The sequence below is a fragment of the Lupinus angustifolius genome, unplaced genomic scaffold, assembly GCF_001865875.1.
Source record: "Lupinus angustifolius cultivar Tanjil unplaced genomic scaffold, LupAngTanjil_v1.0 Scaffold_17_127, whole genome shotgun sequence".
In the NCBI taxonomy this organism is placed as follows: domain Eukaryota; kingdom Viridiplantae; phylum Streptophyta; class Magnoliopsida; order Fabales; family Fabaceae; genus Lupinus; species Lupinus angustifolius.
In genome coordinates, this window is record NW_017719102.1 from 7,226 (window position 1) to 27,388 (window position 20,163).

At 31.2% G+C, this 20,163-nt stretch overlaps 1 protein-coding gene across 1 annotated transcript; it reads right to left on the bottom strand.

Annotated features, from left to right (window-relative positions):
- Window positions 1-4,482: 4,482 nt before the first annotated feature.
- Window positions 4,483-10,167, bottom strand: LOC109338113 (ras-related protein RABE1a-like). The gene is made up of 8 exons (XM_019575255.1): window positions 9,876-10,167; window positions 8,706-8,778; window positions 8,496-8,596; window positions 7,489-7,554; window positions 5,268-5,365; window positions 5,100-5,162; window positions 4,921-5,013; window positions 4,483-4,737 (listed from the first exon to the last, which is right to left on the bottom strand). The coding sequence occupies exons 1-8, from the start codon at window positions 9,940-9,942 to the stop codon at window positions 4,654-4,656; spliced, it is 645 nt and encodes a 214-aa protein (XP_019430800.1). The 5' UTR covers window positions 9,943-10,167; the 3' UTR covers window positions 4,483-4,653.
- Between the last annotated feature and the right edge of the window lie 9,996 nt (window positions 10,168-20,163).

The following is a 20,163-nucleotide window of genomic DNA, read 5'->3' on the forward strand; positions in this document are numbered from 1 at the left end:
GAGAAAAATCTCATGTTATAAATAGAGGTTTTCTTCCTTCATTTTAACTTGCACCAAGTTGAAGGCGTTTCCTCTCAACTTTTTTTTCTCCCCCTAATATTCCGTCGACGCATTTCCGGCAAACTTCTCCCCCTTTCTTTTCGTGGCACTTAAGAATTGGCACAAGCAGCCAAAGTGGGATTTCGAGAACTGACACTGGTAGTCTTTATTGTGGGTAAAGAATTGGCACAAGTAGCCATATTGTCGGATTTCGAGAACTAACACTAGTAGTCAGTATTGTGGGAAGAGAATTGGCACGGGCAGCCATATTGTGGGTAATTTCGAGAATTGGCACTGGTAGCCATATTGTGGTGGGTGTATTCGTGATCGGTTCTTACAGTGCAGTAAGAATTCGATAACAGATATATGGGTTGTTTTATCCTGGGGACGGCGTGGTTGATAGTCTGCTTGCACATTTTGGGCAGTGCCACGAAACGTCTTAAAGAGAGCGACATGATCGTGACTCAGTCAGTAAGTATTATTTCGTGTCATTTAGAATTGCCGCAAGCTACGGTAACAACATAACCGCAATTTAAAATCTTAACAACTATCATCTCTTACCAATTAGACCTAAAATTTATGTATTTCATTGCTTTTTAAGTTCCCTTATCTTTTGAATTGTACTTTCCATTCTGTAACACGTTCAAGGAGGTTAATGTCTTGCAATAACAGGATTAAAAGAGTTGTGAATATTTCAGCTGCATTATTGAAGCCTAGTCCAAGGAATCCATAGTCTAAGGCAACAATTGAATTATGATTAGCACCAAGTGTGATTATGATGTCCTTTTATGTGTATGATAAAGATTTTGTCTAAGGTTAAGATTCCTCAAATTATGGTAAGCACCCAAACCCACTTTTGTGTTGGGCAATATTGCCTTTTTAGTAGCTTAGTCTTTATGCTTTTATTATGTGTGTGCACTAGCAAGAACATTTTGGATACTCCACCTCCGATATGTAATATGTAACTCATTCATAGTATATATATATATATATATATAAAAAAAATAGTACAAGTCATAATTTTAATAGCTAAACGAAATAATTTATCTCCTGATATAAAGATATATATCATTCTCATATTTTATATATATTGTAAGTGGATCTTTCACAGTTACATCCTATGGTTATATGGCCACCATTTTGAAGCATTCATGCCTTAAGGTGCCTATCTTACTTAATAAATGCTAGAGTCTTTAAAATGACAATCTAGTGGATGATATATATTTAATGTGTCACTATCTATCGAAAAAACTATGTTGCATCAAGTAGTGGTCTGTCTCATTAGATCCTCAGGACAATCAAAATGTTAAGGATTTGGTTTCTATTAGTAATACTTGTTAAGAATTGAAAAGAACAGTCATATACCTCAAAAGAGATTAATTCATTACTCATAGGATGGGATGCAAATGGTGGTATAAGAAAAAACTTATACTCAAGTGATGCTTGCTTATGTAGAGTCCAAATTTATATTATTTTTTTAAAGTGAGTTTGGCCACCCCAATTAGTAAAACAACTTTGGCTAATTTTTGTTGCATTATAAGCACATATGTTGTCTCATAGTTTATGTTACTTCATGTGTCATGGTCTTGTGATTGATCAAAAAAATACTTAATAATTAAATTTTAACTTACATATATTTTTTTGATCAATAACAAACTCACGTCACATGCAATGATACATAGAATAGCAGATGTTCTACCCAACATATAGCATGGCTCAATATCAATGATTTTAGCTCCTTTAAATAAGGTATATTTAGCTCCTTTAAATAAGACAATGATTTTATGATACAAATATACTTTTGATTTACAAACTTGAAGTATTAAAAATATACTATTAACACGGGGATTGATTCTTCATTAGTGACTTGTGATTGAAGATATTAGCTACCTCCAATGACTGCGGTTGATTGTGGATCCCGGGAATCAAAAAATTAATAACTGATTACCGTATAGAATATTTCTGAAATTAACTATGGCAAAAAAGGACTTGCAGTTTATACTTAAATTACTTGGGCTTAACATTGTTAGTTATTTTTTTTAAGTGCATCTTACATATGCGTGAAATGTGCATATATGAATGTCCAAAAGGATATTATCTTAATTAAAAAAGTGGGCTAAAGATACTCTTAAAAGAAACAACTTTTTTCTAATAATTAGCCACAATAAACACAAATGATAGCAAACGAAGCACTAATAGAGAAAGCTATAAAAAGCACTAGGATCAAATCTTACGTGTACTCAATTGAAATAAAGAAAAAGGGTTTTTGGTATTCCTTTCCCATTTAAAGGTGATGTGTTTGGCATTTGGTGAAAAAAATTTAAACACTAAAATTTGATACACTGTCACTATATCATTCATATTTAATTATTATTCAACAAAAATAATTAAATGAATAGTAAATAATACATTGACTTAGTATAAATCTTTACATTAATAATATATAGATATTATTATCCTTTTTTATACAAGAAGCATGAATAGTTTTGGGTGAATTTGTTTGGACAAAGTAGAGCTAATTAACTCTGCCCATGTCTCATTTTTGCACCAGACTTTTAATAATACTACTACAAATTATAGCAAACTTTTCAAACTAGTCCCCTTAGTTTGCATTGCTACAAAACATGAATTTCAAACCTCCAAAAATTCCTTTTGTCCTAAAAAAAGAAATATTTAATATAAAAAAATTCAAATACAAAAGTTCGAATGAGATGCATTCTATGCCATATACATTACAGAAAGATGTTGAGTTAAACCTTCTTATTTCAAGAATGGACAAAGGAAGATAAGAATTGCTAAAGATATTATTGGATTGCATGCAGATGAAAATTATTTTCTGATATGTGACACGGAACCATAGCTAAATAGAATATTCTCAAAGTTGGTTGACCCATCCAATACCTCATAACTTGTACGGTTTATTGAACATTAATAATAGATTATAAGAATTTTAGACATAAAGAAATGTTTTGCGTATATAAATTATTTTTTGATATACTTTTGGTGAATGTTTTTTAGTATATAATAGCTATTTAGTTTCATACACCCAAAAATTATAAATCAGCTAACCTAATTCCAATTCAACTTTATATATTTTATTATAAATAAAAAAATGGTTCAATCCAAACAATGACTGAACCTCAACCCAACCAACAAACATTAATAGTTATGCGTTAAGTTCATGAATAATTTAAGTCAAAAACTAATTTTTTTTTTAGATGTGAAAGTTTCTTGACTTAAACATCACTTTTACTTGATATGAGACAACTAAGTTGCTCAATCGATTTTTATTATAGAAAGACAAATCCTAGGGCACTTCAATGAAACAGGCCATTGAGGTAAAAAAGAAACATATATTTGTCCCAAAGTTATTTACTTCATCTGATGGAACATATGCAAATAAACTAACATAATTGCCATCTTTATATACGAGATTTATTTGCTGACAATTTTTTTAGGAACACAAGGTGATACTTATATCTTTGTATTGACCAAGTTGAAGCCATATAGGCTACCGTTTTGACGAAATCAAATGAACAGACTAATATTAATAATGTAATTTTGACAACCCAACTATAATAATTTTAATTTGTCATTTGATTTATAGTTAAGTTTTTGAAATGCATGTAGGAAAAAAAATTGAAAAGAGATGCAATCTGAGATGAAATGCATATAGTGGTGATTTTCATTTGAGAGATTTATGACATTTAACTCCTATCCAAACAGAGTTGTACAAAGCATTTCACACTTCTCACATGACGATATGACTTCTTCTGTCCCAAAAATTATGTCACTCAATGTATTATCATTTGTAATTGATCAAAAAAATATTTAATGATTAAAAAATTTACCTAAATATATTTATTTAATCAATCACAAATGAACGGCACAAAAAGTAATACATTTTTAGGACAAAATATGTTATGCCCATATGACAAAGTTATGATGATACATCAGAAAGTACCCACGTTGTTAAAAGCAGATTCAAGGCTATCATGATCCTTGTATGGGATTGCTAGATCATGTCTCAGCAGCTAGCTGATCGTGCTTAACAACCTACCAACAATTACGTATTATTTCATGTTAGGTGAATTTACTTGTCAACTTGCCGTGGCGTATTGAACAAAGCTAATTCTACCAACAAGGCCATGTGTTGGATGAAATTTTACGGCCAAAAAACTTGAAATATGGAAACTAGTTCATCATGGCTTCAATGTACTACAAAGGTTCTGAAAAAGTAGATTTCATTAAAGTAACTTTAACCTGGGTTCCATTTCTTTTTAATAACACCTTTTGATGAATGAAATGAAAAGACTAATATTATTTGTGTCCATTAGACACATGTCCAAACAGGTCATGTTTCCAACACCAAGAATGACACAGATGTGGTTCTTGGGTTCAGCAAAGGCAAGTTGTGCATAATGAAGTTCCTGAAAAAGAATAAACAGATGCAACAACGATTTGATATATAATTAATTTCCCAACATAGGAAAGATCTAACATTCACACCCAATGAGTAGCAACTGTAAAATAATAATATAACAATACAAGCACTGATGACAGTCATTGAGAAAATTAACTTCCTCGGTCAAATGTAACTGATAGAGCTTCCCTTTAGGAACCACAACAAGCAGATTTTTGGCCGGCTTGAGCTGATCCAGATCCCTGGTCTGATTGGTTAATCTTCAGTGCCTGAGGCTGCAAAGAACCAAACAAAACTTAGTGGGGGGAAATGAGACAATTGAATTTAGTGGAAAATTGAGACATTTAAGTTTAGTAATGATGAGTCTAGCATTTAATCAAATAGTAGAGAATTAGAAAATTATGCAAACATCCATAAGATAACCCCTCATGAATAGGGAGAGAGTTCAGAACAAAAACCTCAGCCTTTGAGTCGGTATCTGCAAGTCTTTGTTTGATGTCTCTAGCTATTGAAAAGAAAACCTCATCCACATTCAAGTTAGTTTTTGCACTCTGTAAAAGCATAATCTCGGCATTAGAAAGGGGTCTGCAATTTAAATAATAAGCTTTTTCACTAAGAGATGTTAGGTTCTACTTACAGTTTCAAAAAATTTGATGCCATATTCATCGGCCAGGGCTTGACCCTTTGAAGTAGGAACAGCCTAAGAAGAATGTTGTCCGAATCAGTCACAAATACAAACCATAAGAGACCATGTACAAGAACAACCAAAATAATGGAGAGAGAGAGAGAGTGAGTATGGACAAACCCGTTTGCTTTCATCCATGTCAGCCTTGTTACCCACTAATATCTTGTTGACATTGTCAGAAGCATGCTGCTCAATGTTACGGATCCAATTCTTAATGTCTGGACATTAGATGTGTTAGGAACCCAAATTAGAAAGACGATAAACTAATGGAAATAGAAAATGGACAACTTCATCGATGAACTAAATCTGAACAGAACAAGAGAAAAATTTAACATTCATACTGAGCTAATTACTAGGTCCTTACATTACAATACTGATGAGTGCCGCTACCCTATTTCCCCTTACTCATATACCCTCTACCTACCCAAATAATCACCTATAACTAACTATCTAACTGCCCTTCTGTCCTAACAATACCACCTTGCTTGATTCTAAACCATGTCCTCAAGGTTGAAACCTTAAAACTGCAAATGATCAAACGCACACCTTTCCAAGTAACTTCATCTAGTGGCTGAAATAACCAGTTGATGAGAGACTGATCAATCCAGTCCCATGGAAAATAAATGAGTAACTGAGAGAAACCCCCCTATCCCAGCACACATTCTAGGGGCAGCGGAAGATCAACTTCGAAATCAACTAGGAACACAGATCTCACTGAATGAGCCCTACTGCTTTCTTCAGCTGGGAGATGTGAACCTGGAGCTGGAAAGCAATTGCACATTTGCACCCATATGCTCAAGGACCGAAATGTCCCATTTCCTATTTCAGCATCGCAGTGCTTTCCCCACAGACTTGGACTTGGCCCATTCATTCTAAAAATGAGCTTGGTTGGCAGAATTTCCAAATTAGCCCTTCTTCATCAATCCAATTCATAAGGCCAATTTGGCAGTCGCCCATTAGTTCAAAAGTTGAACTTATTTTGAAGAATTCCAGTTCTGCCCCTCCTTCCTGGTAGTTACACACAAAAACAAAATGTTTTTCCAATATGGAGGCCTCTCCGATGTACCACACATGGTGGCTCAGTTGGTAACGACCCCTGGCTGCCACATCTGAGATCAAATCAGGACCTCGATTGCCACCACCATACAATCCTTCCGCCAGTGCTCTATCATTGTGCTAGCAGTCTGGAGGGTATCCTGCTTAGTCTTCACTGTTCACCTTCTCTTCCCCACCAAAGGTGTGGTTTTTTCCACACCTGTTTTCTTTTATGTGAAATCAATGGACTGCCAATAGAGCTTCTCCTCTGGAACCCTCTGTCACCATTACCCAATTTCAAATATGTTGGTGGTGATTTGAGTTTTGGGGTTGCAGAGCCTTTGATCTTGAAGTTGTGATGAGAAGATCACCCAATCTTTAAGAGTTTTCCAACAGTACCATCAAGACGTTAGTATGGCTTCTCTGTATCCTGGTTTGCAATGACTGTGTTTCTTCTATTTCTGTTGAAACAAAGACATTCACCTCATCATGGTTTAGGTTCTGCGAATCTCGAGTCTCCATTGAAACAATCTCCAAAATCCCCACTATCGTAAATCTCTTTGTGTTGCTCTTTTGATTGTGACAAAGCTAACTTCTAAGAGGGTCACACCTTCACCCTCTCTTCCTTACATTCAAGTCAATGTTCATCAGTTGACTAAGCATCTTCTCAATCTATCCCGTCTCTTCAACACTTTTCTTGGACTCAGAAGGTCGAACCTTTTTCCTCACAATTGAGTCCCTGCTTATTCCCTAGCTGATGCAGCATCTGCTTAAGCTAAAAAATGCTAGGATCCTATGAATCAGGATGTAATTCAAGATCCCTGGTTCTAATCTTCAATAACACTACTGAAATCTCCATTTATTCCCGCATACTAGATCCATCGGGTCGGACCGAATTGTTAGAAACCCAAATTAATAAGTTGAGAAGTCAATGGAAATAGAGATGAAATAAGTTTCCCAATTCACACTGAACCAATTGCTTGGTTCCTACATGATCACAATAGTTATTAACCTTCTGTATATTTCCTCTATAACTAATTACCTCTAACTAGCTAGCTGCCCTTGTGTCCTAACAACCCTTCTGTCCTAATGAGATGAAATAAGTGCAGTTCTCACATCTTCAAACCTTTTAAAAACACTGGAATCTCCCAAGTTATAAAAGTAAAGATTTTGAGTTAATTGAAAAAATGTGTGCTAATGCATGCCAATTTAAAGAAACACGGTTTTGAGCAGATTAAATATGTGAGTGAGATAATAAAAGATGTGCATCCATTACTTTAAGGCTAAATGAGGATGGAGAAATTACTGTTAAAAGATGACTCATCAGTGACATCATACACAAGCAAAATACCCATGGCTCCACGGTAATAAGCTGCAAAAAATAAATAGAACTAAATAAGTGTGAAAGAAGCTACAAAGTTTCCCTGTCTGAAACAGTGGTGCGAATCAAGTGATATAATGATATGTAACAATATTGACAGGCAGAACAACATCCTACAAACCACAATTACGTTTGTAAACATTTCCAAAATGAAATCAAAGAAATTGATGTTGTTGAACAGATGGGCTATAAATAGTGGGAACAGGATTGAAGGTCAAACTACTCCATAAGCATGATAAAAGAATTTCTTAAGCAAGGTCTCTATAACCAACCTGCTGAAAAAACCTCGCATATACAATCTAATAAACAAAGCATATCCTCTCAATACAGCCAGGAATCTAGAAGGACGAAGACCACTATGTCATATTCACTGATCAATGTTTTAACATTGCTAAAAGGGTTTGGCGAAACTGGATAGTGCATTAAACATTTAAACCAGCAACTGAAAGTTTAACTAACCATGTCAAAGCAAACTGGTTCACAATAAAAAGATTTAGCAACTTGGAGAAAAGGAAATCATTTTGCATAAATCAGTTAACAGTCATTAGAACCAAAGAAAATAGAGTTCCTATAGAGCTATGCAATGCCAAATATAGAATCCATATAAAAAACTAAATAGTTAACAAGACATATAATCCACAATGAAAACCATTGGGGATAACAAAAACATTAATAAAACCGACTTCTCATATTACTTCTGATGTATTTCGAAAGAATAAAAGGATGTACAAATAAGTAAATTGTCAGTATTTAATAATAACATCATGACAAGTACACATTACATATCTAAATGTTCATATGTTGGATATGCAGAACAATAATTGAGCTCTCACAAAGCATTCTAGTTTTTTATATTGATAAAACAATTGAGCTCTCACAAAACAATCTACTTATACTTACAAAAAAAAGAACTTTTAATCTTATACACTAACCAGTTGTAATAGTTCGAAACCGCTCTTGACCAGCGGTATCCCATATTTGCAATTTGATTCGTTTGCCATCAAGCTCTATGGTCCTTATTTTGAAATCAATGCTGGAGAGAAACAAAACTTTCGAGTAAGATCAAAGACAATGGCTCAAATGATAAGCAAAAGAAGAATAAGGAAAATGTACAATACACGACGTTAGAAAAAGGAAACTACCCAATGGTCGTGATAAAACTAGTTGTAAAAGATCCATCTGAGAAACGCAATAGAAGGCAACTTTTACCTACACCTGCAAGTGTGAACAAAGCAGTGAGTGTAATGAGATACAAATCAACCCTAATACATATATTCCATAAAAAAGGCGGCCCAGTGAACGAAGCTCACACTTAGTGGGGTCTATGGAGGGTAGACGTACGCAGCCTTACCCTCGCAAGCGGAGAGGTTGTTTACATGACATGAACTCGTGGCCTCATGGTCACAAAGCAACAACCTTACCTTTTCGCAAAGCTCACCCTCTTACGACATATATCACATACGTTAACAAAATCAACAATAGGTGGATAGCATAGAAAAGATAAGGTCTCCATGAACACTACATTTTGATTAATAAAGGTGTGTTAGGGAAACCGTTTACAAAAAATTGAGGATGATGAACTAGGTTTTGGAACTTAGTTTTGATTTAAAAGCGGTATTGTAGTAACTTGCTTATGCTTGGATCCTTTATTGTTAAAACTAGTAGTAGAATGAACATGTCTTGTTTGGTATTAATCACACTAACTTTTAAATTTATAATTACAAAATGGATGTCAAATAAACTGTAAATGATTTTCAAAGATGGGTAAGTTGGACTTGAATGTTTTCATTACCTTTCCCACTGTTCAGTAGCTACCAATTCAGAAAACACATAACATGAATCTAGTCTACTAAGTACTAACTAGTCCTAACTTTGTTTTTTTAGCAAAATATTATTTTGTTTCAATTTGGTCCTGTAACTTTTTTGTTTCATTTTGGTCCTACCCATACATTTTCCTCGTATCTCCCTCAATACTCAACTAAAGTTGACAGTGTTGGTGTTCAGAATATAAATATCTAATAGTTCTGAAGAGAGAGAAAAGTCAAAAAAACAGAACATCTGAAACAGAAAAAAAAAATTGAAGGACCAATTTTTGAAACCCTAAAAAACTTTTAGGACCAACTTGAAAACAAAAAATAAATTAGACGAATATTGTAGTATTGCCTTATTTGATACTAACTATGATTTCATTAAATATAGAACAATTCACCCTTTTACAGATCCAAAAACACATAATCAAGTGAATTTCAAGGACTTCAAAAATTAAACAGAAAATAATAAAAAAATAATACAATTAAAGAACAGGGGAATACCGCTATCACCGATGAGAAGAAGCTTTATAAGATAATCATAATCAGCTCGAGCTCTTGTAGCAGCCATCGAAAATCAACGAAATAATAGAGAAACCCGATCCAGGTTCAGAGTGAGAAATTACGGTGAAAATTGAAAATAAAATATAAAAATGATTTGATATTAATATTAGAGAAAATAAGGAGAGTGAAGGATTTATATATTTGGGAATGGTTAAAGAAAGAGAAGAAGGTTGAGATCTGAGAAGAGAGGGAAAAGAAAATGAGTGGAGCGTTGAAAAGTGTTTTGGTAACTCAATTATTATTATTATTATTATTATTATTATTATATTATCATTATTATTTGGGCCTCTATATGAGGACCTTCTTACCACATCATTGTTATTATTTGACTAAGGCTTTCAACCCGATTCAGAATGCAAAACATTTACATAAAAAAATTGAATCTTAAATAAAGCAAATGGTTCTCAAAAATATATTTTATAAGAAGTTTTATTTTTTGATTTTTTAGATTTTTTTGATTATATAATGTTTTTACTCACCTTTTTAGATAAGTAACTAACTATTATAGGTGTTTTTTAGATTTAATACTTTAATTTAGTTTTCAAAATTAAGATAATGGTATATCACTTTTACAATTTATATGATTTATTATATAATACTACTAGAGTTTAAAATTTATGCACTGACAGTGTAAAGTTTTTTACATTATCAGTATATCATTCACTATTAATTTATATTACTTTTATTTGAGGGTCAAGGTTAACTTACATATTAAATTCATACTAATATATATTAAATTCGTACTAATATATATTTAAGTATATTAAGTAATATTTTTCAAATTGCATGATATTGAATTGTTATTCAGTAGTTGAACTGATAACTACGTATCTTCATTGGTTTGATCTCGGACACTATTTTAATAGCATTGTTTGATCGTACTATTAAATTTAATTTTATTAAGAGTTTAATACTTATATATTTTTAATATAATTTTTATATAATCAGTACATTAATAATAGTTAATATATAAATGATGTATTTAGACTATAACAAAATCTTACAATAATTGAGTGCATAAAGTATTGAATATGAGTATCCGTGAAACTTTCATATACACTTTAAACAAACAAAAAATGAATTGTTTGATGGAGATTCCTAAAACTATAATATTGTTATCATAAATGTGGTTAGATAATTACATTTAAAATACTCAAAATTATGTGTTTCAACTTATTGGTACTCATATTCATCATTATTTTACTTATGTTTTTTTATTTGTTAGCATATGTTGTAATTAAATTTTAGTTGTTTAATTAAATTTTAAACTTAATTGTGCATTTTGTTACAATTAAAGTATAAATTATATGTTGTTTGATGATTATTTTAATTTGTTTGTGATGTTTTGTTGTTGTAAAATAGTTCTAGCTAATTGTTTAATTAAGAACTTATATGATGGTAATATTGTTAAATTTAAAATATAAAATTAATAATAATATTATTTAATATTATAAATTTTTAATATTTTAATGTAAATTAAGTCTAACATGATCAACTAATTCGACCAATGACTTGTAACCCAATATTCTTATCAGGTCAATAGTTGGTCCAAGTTCAATAATACTCTAATCATGAGGCATGTATCCCAATTTTATTTAAATATTCCCTAATATCTTCAAATTATTTGAAGCAATATTCTATCCTAAAACTTATAGTGGTAAAATTATCCATAATCCATAACTTATTCAAATCTATCCATTAGAATTAACGGATAAAATCTAATGAATAGTGTTGATAATAGATGGATTCAAATCCATCCATTATATCCAATAGATATCAATGGGTATATCTATTTGGATTGATATCCAATTCATCTAAAAAATAAGAACAAAAATATATTTTTTCAATAAAGCAACACGCAGACCCAACTTTGCTATCCAAGCTCAATGTGCAAAATATAGTCCAATATTATTAATATCGTACTGACCATCAAACCGATCAAAGTACTGGTATACTAGTATGGTGGTTCAACCAGTGATTCATTGCCGCATACTGATGAAGTTAAATATTCATATATTTTATACTAATATTAATGTTGAAAATTTAATAAAGAATACAATAACTATTTTTATTTATATCACTTATTAAAAATGTATATTGTAGATCATATTTTAGATGTATAAAAAATATTGTAGTTGTGTGTTTGATTATCCATACAAATATTTTGGTAAAAGTAAAGCTTTTCCATTAAAAAAATAATTTTAAATGAAACCAGCTTGTATGACCGGTATGACCGGTACGGTTTAATTGAAAACTGACAGGTATGACTAGTTTTTACCAGTATAATTACATGGTCGCTATAAATGTGTTATAAATATTATATCGTAGTTTTTACCGGTTGAATCGACCAACATGAACTAGTTTTGATACTAGTGATACAAATTACTCTCTTCCTAATAAAAGGATTCATTCAACCTTTTTATTAAAGCATTCTTTCAAAAGTTTCAATAACTATTGTTATAACATTTGGTGTCATGATTGAGTACAAGAAAAATGCATGATTGCATAATGGAGTATCTCTGACTTCACCTACACTGTTGTCTTTTAAAGCTTTTGAAGGTAAATTTAAATACTGAGAAATTTTAAAAGTTTTTTTAAAAAAAATACACATTTTAAAAATACTTGATTAAATAATAATTTTTAAAAGGTTTTTTTTCCTTCAAAAAAATGATTTAGTTCAAATTTAAAAAATGGATTGGATATGCATTCATCCAATCTATTAAAAATAGATATGGATGGAATATATGAAATATATGGATTGAAATCAATTAGATATGGATAGATTAATAGTTTATAAATGTAATTTTATGTATTTATATGGATTGATAGATAACTTTTCATTCATCAATTATGATTCAAATCCATATCCATCTAAATCCATCCAATTACCACCCCACTAAAACTGAGTGTGTATCCATATTCTAAGTTGTTCACATACCACAATCATAGGAGTTTAGATCCTCTCTAGTATTGGATGATCAAATATCAGGTATGTTGCAATAAAATTATGAGTTACGTTCAATACAAATGAAAGTAAAGCAATTTCTAAGTCAATATTTTTAATTATGGACTAAATTATTTTTTCAAATGATAAATAAAATGAATATATAAGAGTCATTAACAATATATGTTGACCTAAATACGCTTATGAGTCTATTCCACATTTAATTCATCTACTCGATCACGTATATAACTACTTGTATCATTATTTGATTGTGTGATAAGATATAAAAGAAATTTATAAGCAAGCATGACACTATATCTTAACTGAAAAGGGTTATTTAATCTACCAATTTGTTGTTACTTAACAATTTTCTTAAAACCAACTAAGAGCATTTTCAACAACAAAAATTTATATCTTACAATGTATAGTTGTGAGCTTGTCACACCATTCAGCTATGCTAGCTTGTAGCTTGTTGGGTGAATAGGTCATTGAAATAGTTCCATAAGCAAAAATAAGTTTGTAGCTTTCAAAGAAGAACTTGTATCATTTGAAATATAGTTTTCACAAAGCTGCTTCAATAAACTTTCGTAAAATGAAATGAGTTTTTAATAATTTGTTTATGAGTTAATCCTTCAAAATATTTAAAGATTATCAGCTACATTTAACAAAAATTCTATTTACTTTTTATTACTTTTTAATTTCAAATAATTTCAAAGCTAGTTTTGTTGGAAACTCAAATTGATACATACATAACATCAACCCCATAGTTAAATGCAAAAAACTCATAGCTACGAAGTTGGTTTTGTCGAAAAAAAACCTTGTAGCTTGTATTAATATATATTTTAGTGTAATATAATCAATGTAGTTTGATAAATTTTAAAAGGGTAAAACTTATAAACAAATTATTAAAATCTCCTACCATTTTTGAAAAACTACTTCAATTAGTTTTCTAGAAACTAATTTTGAAACGCTACAAAATCCATTTTTTTTTAAAAGTTACTAAATTTCATTCAAATTCCATTTATCTAACGTCTAATAGTTTATTAATTGAGTCACCTACAAGTTCGTGATTCAGAAAATGGTAATAGTTTATATGGGCATATGGCTAATAATGTATGAATGCATTGCTGAATCTGAAGGGAATCTAAAAATGATGTTGAGATGGATCTGATGAAATGTAACTTGTTGCAATACAGCATGTGACAGTGAGATGCCAGCTTATGTTGCAACTTATGCCTTTATTGTCACCACATTTTAAATTCATTATTTCTGCTAGGCCACCTCCCTTTTGATTGGATCCTAGGATGACCAAAAGTTAATGATTTAATTCTTGTAACTTGTAAGTGATATTTATTGTAAGGGTTAATTACGTGTTCTAAAAGAGATTAGTTCCTTATAAAAAATGATGAGTAAATAATATTGTTAGTAGGTAGTACAAAAAAAACTAATGGAGAATACATTTCATTAAAATAACAGCTAAAAGGAAAGTGGTAAAATATGAATTCCAATTTATCTATACAATTAAAAAATGTATCTTTTTAAGAAATGTAATGATTTTATTGATTTAGATAATGTTTATTCTGATTTTTTCCTTAACATACATTTTATTTCTCTAATCGTTAATTCTTTTTACTAATTATATGAACCTAAAAGTTATTAAAAAAGAGTAAATATGAATAATGATAATTAATATGCTCTTATGCTTTTAAGCAAGGCAAATACATTTACACAAAAATCTTCAAATGAATAAAATAGAATAGAATGATTAAATTAGGAAATACTTAATACTTAAAAATAAGAAAGAAAAAGTAGAGAAATAAGATGGGGGATCGATTTACACTCCAATGAAACTACACTAATTACACTCAATTTTATCGATTCATTTTTTAAATTCAATGGACCATATGGGTGAAAAGTTAAAAATCATCTAAGACTCTTATTTTTCTCTCTCAACATTGCTTTTACTCACCTTATGGTCTTTTAGATTTAAAAATAAAATGAATTGAAATTGAGTGCAATTAATATAATTTAATTGAGATTTAAATCAATTCCATTTTCAAGACAAAAAAAGTTATTATTATTTAAATAACAGGATTGTCAATGAGATTGGTAGGTACTAGGGACACAATTACATACTACATTTGTACGTTGAGGATCCTCATGGAAAATTGGAAATTGATAATTCGGAACTTTGAGTTGAATTCCTTTTTTCCTTAACGATGGGGAGAAAATCCCTGTGGACAATTCAGGGATGGAGACTATTGATCAATATGGTTTTAGTGATTTTTAAGCTACAAGGATCATTTGTGTTATAATTTTGTTATCGATTCATTTTTTAAATTCAATGGACCATATGGGTGAAAAGTTAAAAATCATCTAAGACTCTTATTTTTCTCTCTCAACATTGCTTTTACTCACCTTATGGTCTTTTAGATTTAAAAATAAAATGAATTGAAATTGAGTGCAATTAATATAATTTAATTGAGATTTAAATCAATTCCATTTTCAAGACAAAAAAAGTTATTATTATTTAAATAACAGGATTGTCAATGAGATTGGTAGGTACTAGGGACACAATTACATACTACATTTGTACGTTGAGGATCCTCATGGAAAATTGGAAATTGATAATTCGGAACTTTGAGTTGAATTCCTTTTTTCCTTAACGATGGGGAGAAAATCCCTGTGGACAATTCAGGGATGGAGACTATTGATCAATATGGTTTTAGTGATTTTTAAGCTACAAGGATCATTTGTGTTATAATTTTGTTATCTTCATTTTCCCGAATTAATCAAACTTCATAAAATAATATTAAAATATTAATTTTTGTTTTTATAATTTTTCTTTTTAAATAAATGAATCATTCTTATTAGCTTAGAATATCAAATGAGATATGAATAAAGATATGTGATCGATCACAAGGGACACATGACATATTTCAGGATTTATGACACTGCATCAGAGTATTAAATTACATTAGTTTTTTGCTTCTGCTTAAAGACAAATAGTGAGAGTGATTGATGTTGGAAAAAAAATGCATTCTCACTTATATGCAAGAGGGTAGATTTTGATGCACCATATCCTATTTTAATTATACAAGGAATGGTGGATTTGAGTTTGATAGCATACTTGTTGTGTTAAATGTTTAATGGGGGACATATTTGTTTCTTTCCATACTTTGTTTACAAATCATTTACTCATTTGAGATTAAATCTCACAAATATATCAACAAAACGTTAGTCTAATGATGTAATATTCTAATAATAACACTTATTGGGAGGAACAATCACACACCAAAAAATAATTATTCTTTAACCATAAGGTAAGGATATATCATTGATAGTACCTGGAAAGTACAACGCATATGAATGGATGGTCCAAGCCTCCATGGAAGATAAGTGCCTATATGTATGGAACTTAACTATTTATATATAAAAAGATTTATATACATTTATTAATTTTCTATAAAAAAACCACGCGCTCGTGGTATATACGTTTTATATACTGTCATTATTATTTACTATTTATATCTAATTATTATTGACTCTTAAAATAAAGTAATTCAAATGAATGATAAATGATGTATTATTTGCATATAAATCTTTATACTGCATAAGTATTACACTCTACTTATGTTTAATAGTCAATAATAATTAAATATAAGTGATATATAATACAGTATAAATATAAAAACTTATATATCAATGCATACATTTTTTTTTTCATATACTCAATCAATACATTCAGAATATTACAAATAGGTTTCACCTTGTGTTTGATGTCTATGAGCTAATAGATATATATTTATGTACTAAGAAACTTGCTAGATGGGTAATTTTGAGAGCAGAGATCACCTCTTCCAATTCCTATCCCATTTTCCTGTATTATACCAATGAAAAAATGACATTTCATTAAAAATAAAAATTTTAAAAACATAAAATAACATATTTGCATTACTTAATCTCATTGGTTAGGGACATGGAAATATACTCATTTTGGGATACCCCATTCAATTTTGAGATGTTTTATGAAAGTTGTAATTTTGGAGTCCAAGTCTTCTGTACCACTTTCCTGTGCCAAATTCTTGTGCCACCAATCATATTTTGCGACTACAATTAAAAATGACAGGTGATCTCCATCATCCTTTGTAAAGGGGTTAACACTGTTAAATGGAAAGTTGGACTTGTTATCTCTATCAGTATTGTGGCACGCACTTGCAACCCTCTGTCATTGATGGGTGGTTCTCTGACCATTGCGTCACTCATAGCCATGATGTTACTAGCATCGACAAATGTTAGTTTTAACTTTTGACACTGCAATAAATGGGTCTGACCCTAGAATAACAACCATTTTTTTCCTTTTCCTTGCTTATTTGCTTGATGTTTTGAGGAGTAACTCATCCAACCAAGGTTCAATTTTTATGAATATCTGAAAGTGGTTGTATCAGTGTGTGGTTTGAGGAGTTGCATATTATTCCCACTCGTATTGCAGAATATGTTATTTTCAAATGAATGGATATGCAACCCATTAACTAATTGCAGAATATATTTGCTTTCTAAGTTTGTAGTTGGTTTTGGAATTTATGGGTTCTACTGGATTTGGCTCTATTTCAGTTATCTGAGGATAGATGAAATATTGATACAAGTAGATCTCAGAAAAATTATTTTACAATGTTAAATTTTTGGTACAAAGACAATGTTAATTTGAACTAACGGTGTTAGGTTGTTAACAAATAATGACATGTCATTTTAATTGAAGTGGCAATACATGATTGGTGGCACAGGAAATTGACACACTAAAGTGGTACAGAAGATTTGGACTCGTAGTTTTGGAAGCCATGGGAAACTAGGGTGATGACTCACTCTTACCTTCCACCACTACTAAGCAACACAACCACTCCATTTTCTCTATCAAACTTTCATTCATCTTCTTGACAAGGGACGAGGATAACATGTCATGTCCTCTAGAGGACCCTATGGAGAATATGGTGAGAAATCCATAATAGAGTCCGACCACAATGAGCAAACTCATTATCTTTATGCATAAGGATACTAGATTATCCAGTATACTCATAATCAAATTCGTTTTTTTCTTTTTTATGCAATGCAATATTTCAATTGTTATAATTCTATTTCCAATATATTCTATTTTTTATATATTTATTTTGACTACATATTTTACATACAAAGACTTTACTTGTTACTAATATAATCTTACTCTTGTTCTTCTTTAGATTTACCTGTTTCACTCCGATAGTATCATAAATCGAGTCAATGCATAGGAAACAAATGCATTTCCATCCACAATTCCTTATCGTGTCCATTTCCAATTTCTTGGTCGTTGGGGTTCATGGTCAATATAGATTAATATTTAAGGATAGAAATTCCCCCCCCCCCCCTTCCCTTTCAAACAAATTCAAATGATTGAAGTTTTTCTCTCTTCAATTCGAGTCAAGTGCATAAGCCACTTTCCATTTAAAAATCTTATCTCAAGCCATTGATCTTAGCTTTGATCCTATCTGTAAAGGAAAATCTAAAAACTTCCCTCTTTTTCTACGTCTCCAGTTCAACAAAATCCATTTTTTATCCCAAACTAATTAAAAAGTTTCATTCAATTAAAAAATTATAAAATAATATTTTAATATTATTTTATAAAGCTTGATTGGATAAAAACATGAGTAGGACATATGACTCCCATTATAAGAAGGTAGCAACCAATATAACCACGTATGATTAACGTGGGATTGATTATTGATTAGAAGCTTTCTTAGACAAGTTAGCATGTAACATCCAAATTTAATGACGATGGTTAGACTAAAAACAAAACAAAAATAAAAAAAACAAGAAAAAAAGAATATTAGAGAGTAAACACACGGAAGGATGTACTCACATTTATAGAGAAAGAAACATTTTTAAAGCTAAATATTTTTGTTTACACCAATAGTATTTCTATAAAATGTAACACTTTTGGACTTAATATGGTGAAACTAGCTCTCTCAACTCAGCATATTTCACATGAAAACTTGAACGTGATTTCTTATTATTTAAATGAAAACAAATATGGGCCACGTGAACTACCCAAATCACCTAAGTTTTATAGAATTAATTCAATTTTTATTGGGGTTTTCCAATGTGTGTCAAGTACACATGATAAAATACTCAGAATAGTAATTATTTGTAAAAAACTAACAATATCATAATCTAATCGTCCAAGGTATATAATCAACATTTTTCTACGTAAACTTGCTTTTTTAAGTATATTATTATTTGCTGGTTATTCACTTGGTCGGGTCAGGATATCCAAATGATATAGCCTTCTGATCTGGTAGTTGTAAAGTCTGGACCCGCCGGGAAAAATATTTGAATTTTTTTTTTATGCTCAAGTAAGTAAAAGTCTTGGAAAGATTATTGAATAGTAAGTGAGAATCAATGCTATCAATAAATGATAGAATTAATTACCTATGAGAATGTGTGAGAGTATTTAATGAGAGAGATGATGAGAATATGAAAATACTTCTTGCAAAAGGACACCCCCTATTTATAGTAGTTAAGGTGGCTGACGTGACATTTGTCTAATGGTTGATCGTGACTAGTAGTAGATATCATAGGTGTGCAACAGGTCTATCATTGTCGCATTGTAGGTTTATCTCTGACCATACTGTTAGGGGGCAAGTTGAATTTGCAGGTGGCATGATATGGCCCAATTGCGAATGCATTAAATGAAGTGCCAAGGATAGTGGTGCTTGATGGGAGGTGACGCAAGCCTCCAAGTTGGACTTGTTTGGCTCAAGGGGACAGACAGACTTTGCAAGTGGCGTGATAGAATCCAATTGGGGATGCATTAAGTAAAGTGACAGGGGTAATTATGAGGCTTACGAGAGAGTGACGTAAGCATCCAAGTTGTGTTTGTTTGACCCATGGTTGATCAGAGGGGTCCCATCCTGGACGGGCGAGGTGTCCGGCTAATTTGGGACAAAAATTTTCCGAGAGTGCCCTAACATCCCCGGTGATACGAGCGATACTTCTTTCTTGACTTGAGGGAATTAGTTGGTCGGGAGGGTGACATGGCATCTAGTCATACGAGTAGAGCGACTCACGAGAATTAGTTAGTGGGAAGGATGACATGACATCTATATCTCGGGTTGGTGGTAGTCTAGTGGCAGGGTATGTCCACGGTCTATTGGTATGATTCAGATCGTCATGGTATTCCATAGACAGCTGGCACATAAAAGAGTCATTATTGTGCTTTGTTAGTAGTTGACAATAGGAGGATTGAGTCGTCTT

Bases quoted from the DNA above. Each gene is read 5' to 3' on its own strand.
- LOC109338113 (XM_019575255.1), bottom strand. From the start codon at position 9,942: ATGGCTGCTACAAGAGCTCGAGCTGATTATGATTATCTTATAAAGCTT. The intron at 7,555-8,495 runs GTTAGTGTATAA...TATTTTTTGCAG, and splicing joins GTTTCGAACTATTACAACTG to CTTATTACCGTGGAGCCATG. The intron at 5,366-7,488 runs GTAATTTCTCCA...TCTAATGTCCAG, and splicing joins TGATGAGTCATCTTTTAACA to ACATTAAGAATTGGATCCGT.